Raw genomic sequence first — 4,009 nt, 5'->3', positions numbered from 1 at the left:
CTATATTATTTTTGGTTTTAATTTTGTTTCGGATGTGCATCGTCAATTCAATAGTTCTTTACAAAGTAGTTTAATAGAGCTACTTTTTGAACAAGCTTTATTGAACCAAGCCGGTTACGTCCTGCTCCCTAGAGTCACTCCCTGTAGTGGAACTTCCTCCAGTGTTTTGGTAGCTAACAATGTAGCCTCCCCAACGCGGCCCCAACACAGTCTGCTATCGTCAGCAGTAGGCCTCGGAGGAAGAGTCGTTAATGTAAGGTTACGGTAAGGTAATCATGTGATAGATAATTACATCATGTTCTCTGGGGTTCCCGCGGTCCCATCTGCTTTGTTCACTCTTTAAGACAAGAAGAAACAACCAGAGAACTACGATCAGACTATCAGACTACACACATAACTATAAGACTACACACATCAGACTACACGCATAACTATAAGACTACAAACATCAGACTACACACATGACTATCAGACTACACACATCAAACTATACACATAACTATCAGACTACACACATCAAACTATACACATAACTATCAGACTACACACATAACTATCAGACTACACACATCAGACTACACACATAACTATCAGACTACACACATAACTATCAGACTACCACATCAAACTAGAGTCCACACAACACTGTTATTTTATTTGTTTTAGATGTGAAAATCTGCCGTCCAGCTAACTGGGAGACCATGAATCTTTCCACTTTAACCAATTAGCAGCGGACCAATCAGTGTAGGGCAGCTTTACCTGTAGATGGAGGCCGATCTCTTCAGGCCCTTTGGTCTGTTGGGGCGCGGCTCCCCAGCCATGTTGATGTCTAGAGGAGGAGAGGAGGAGAGGAGGAAAGGAGGAGAGGAGGAGGAGAAGAGGAGGAGGAGAGGAGAGGAAGAAAGGAGGAGGAGGAGGAGAGGTGAAGAGGAGGGGAGGAAAGGAGGAGGAGAGGAGGAGAGGAGAGGAGGAAAGGAGGAGGAGGAGAGGAGGAGAGGTGAAGAGGAGGGGAGGAAAGGAGGAGGGGCGGAGGAGAAGAGGAGGAGAGGAGGAGCAGAGGAGGAGGAGAGGAGGAGAAGAGGAGGGGAGGATTGGAGGAGGGGCGGAGGAGGAGAGGAGAAGAGGAGGAGAGGAGGAGCAGAGGAGGAGGAGAGGAGGAGAAGAGGATTGGAGGTAATAATACTAAGAAAAACAGGGCCACAATAGTGTATGTATTCATATTAGTTGTACTACCACATTAACCCCACAAGGGGGGGGTGTGGAACCACAGTTCAACCTCCTCACAGCTCTCCTGAAGCTCTCAGAGCTCTCAGTGTGTGTGTGTGTGTGTGTGTGTGTGTGTGTGTGTGTGTGTGTGTGTGTGGGGGGGGGGGGGGGGGGGGGGTAGGTCGGTGGGTGTGTGTGGCAATATAAGCCAAAATGCATAATACTAACTTATTAGCATACTGAATTGGAGTCACTTATGTGGGAGCTATCCAAGATCGATTTGATGTAGTTTATTTAAGTAGGCTCTATCCGGTGAGTGTGTGTGTGTGTGTGTGTGTGTGTGTGTGTGTGTGTGTGTGTGTGTGTGTGTGTGTGTGTGTGTGTGTGTGTGTGTGTTGGTGTTTGTCAGGATGTCTTTTGTTATTTGAGTATTGATCCAACAGCAGAGATTAAACTTTCACCCTTTAACAACACACACACACACACACACACACACACACACACACACACACACACACACACACACACACACACACACACACACACACACACACACACACACACAGGATGGGTGAGGTTTTGCAGGGTCACAATGTAAAGAGCTTTATTGGAATGGAAATGAAGGTTAACATTTGTTAAAGGCTAAAGAAGTTAAAAAATTAAGCAAAGGCACTATAAAAGGTAAAGAAAAAATTAAAATATATCTTAAAAGTACAGCGGAAAGAAATTGTGAGTTAATCTCTTGCTTTTTCTTTCTGTCCCTCTCACCCTCTCTTTCTCTCTCTCTTGCTCTTTCTCTATGTCTCTGTTTCTCTGTCTCTCTCTGTCTCTGTGTCTCTCTGTCTGTCTCTCTCTCTGTCTGTCTCTCTCTTCGAGAGAAGACACACACTTGTTGCCATGGATACTTTCAGGGGATCATCACAGTAGCATGCAAGACGGTGAGGTCCCTTATTAGTCCTTCACGTTCATATGCTTATGCTACAGACACACAGACACACGGACACACAGACACACACACACACACACACACACACACACACACACACACACACACAGAATGAATAGACTTAGCCTTCTGTGAGATGGGCCATTGTAAGCGGAGCAGGTCACTAATGTATCCTGTAGTGTTCATAAATATGTATGCGCACATGTTCTGTACATGCTTTATCGACTTCTCATTGGTTAGTGCTGTAAGCCTGTCGTGCTTCTGCTCCAGTGGTACCAGATGTCCTCTAGAGACATGCGTGTGCAGGTACCGCATCTGCAGCGGGCTAGATTACCCAGCATGCCGAGGTACCAGTGCCGTCGCGCTCCAGTACTCAGACAGCAGGTGAAACCCAGAGACACCTGTTAGCGGCTTCATGGCTATCTGCTGCTATCGGGTAGCATCATGCTACAGTACTTAAACAACAGGCAGCGTCTTCATGGCTAACTGGTGCTATCTGCTGCTATCTTGTAGCATCACGCTACAGTAATTGGACCAAAACAAGTGTAACCAAGAGACACCTGTTAGCAGCTACATGGCTATCTGCTGCTATCTGGTAGCATCATGCTACAGTACTTAAGACAACAGGTAGCGGCCTCATGGCTAACTGGTGCTATCTGGTAGCATCATGCTACAGTACTTAAGACAACAGGTAGCGGCCTCATGGCTAACTGGTGCTATCTGGTAGGATCACGCTACAGTACGTAAGACAACCGGTGTAACCCAGAGACATCGTTAGCGGCTACATGGCTAACTGGGCTCTGGTAGCATCACGCTACACGGTACAGCAGGTGTAATGCGGTGACGACTGGTCGCGGCGCGGGGGGGGCATCTCACCCAGCGTCTGTCCCGCCAGCACGCGTCCGTTCTCGGTGAGCACGGCGGCGCGCGCCTGCCTCTCCCCCGCGTACTGGACGAAGGCAAAGCCCTTGTGCACGGAGCAGCCGAGCACGCGGCCGTACGCCGCGAACAGCGTCTCCACGTCGGCCTTCTGCACCACCGCCGTGTTCAGGTTGCCGATGAAGACGCGGGAGTTGATGGACTTGGGGTCGGTCTTGTTGGTCACGTTGCTGGTCTGCACCTTCAGGGACATCCTGGAGAACCGGTCCGGAGCCCGGGGGACAGCGCCGGGGGGGGGAGGGACGGAGAGGGGCGAGAGAGAGAGAGAGAGAGAGAGAGAGAGAGAGAGAGAGAAGGGAGGGGGAGGAATGCAAGCAGGATGGGGATCTGCAGGAAGAGAGGGGTAAGCGAGAGGGAGCGGGGGGGAGACATGGAGGGGTTAGTTTTAAATGATAATGAACGAACGTTGGGTATCCCGCAAGGATCAATTTGAGGACCCCCTCTTGTTCTGCTCCAACCTGAACATATAGTTTACACCTACTCAATGTATACATCTATCTCTCTCCCTCTCTCTCTTTCCCTCTCTGTCTCTCTCTCTGTCTCTCACTGTCTCTCTCTCTCTCTCTGTCTCTCACTCACTCACTCACTCTCGCTCTCCCGCTCTCTTTTTCTCTACCTCTCTGTCTCTCACTCACTCTCTCTGTCTCTCTCTCCCTCTCTATATTTCTTTCTCTCTCTGTCTCTCTCACTCTCTCTTTCTCTCTCTCTGTCTCTCTCTCACTCTCTCTCTCTGTCAACCCACCCATCCATCCATCTATACAGCTCTACCCACCTCCATGTGTAATTAGAACAGCAGCTATTTTCCCAGGGGGATTGATTCAATAACCGTCCTCTTCGTGACCTTTGCTCAGCCAGAACCAGGGGGCAGTTAAAAGGGTAGAGTGTCGAGGGTCTTAAGGGTCGGCACAATAAGCAGGA

General features: G+C 49.1%; 1 protein-coding gene across 1 annotated transcript in view; it reads right to left on the bottom strand.

Annotated features, from left to right (window-relative positions):
• raly (RALY heterogeneous nuclear ribonucleoprotein) overlaps positions 1-3,284 on the bottom strand; it is a gene marked incomplete at both ends in the record, with an annotated part of 23,558 nt that extends 20,274 nt beyond the window's left edge. The window contains 2 exons of the mRNA XM_084464612.1: positions 760-829; positions 3,029-3,284. Coding sequence (XP_084320738.1) covers positions 760-829; positions 3,029-3,284 — 326 coding nt within the window. The remainder of the gene's footprint in view (positions 1-759; positions 830-3,028) is intronic.
• Between the last annotated feature and the right edge of the window lie 725 nt (positions 3,285-4,009).

The sequence above is a fragment of the Micromesistius poutassou genome, assembly GCF_964030765.1.
Source record: "Micromesistius poutassou genome assembly, chromosome: 2".
Lineage (NCBI taxonomy): Eukaryota > Metazoa > Chordata > Actinopteri > Gadiformes > Gadidae > Micromesistius > Micromesistius poutassou.
This window is presented reverse-complemented; position numbering and strand designations above follow the sequence as displayed.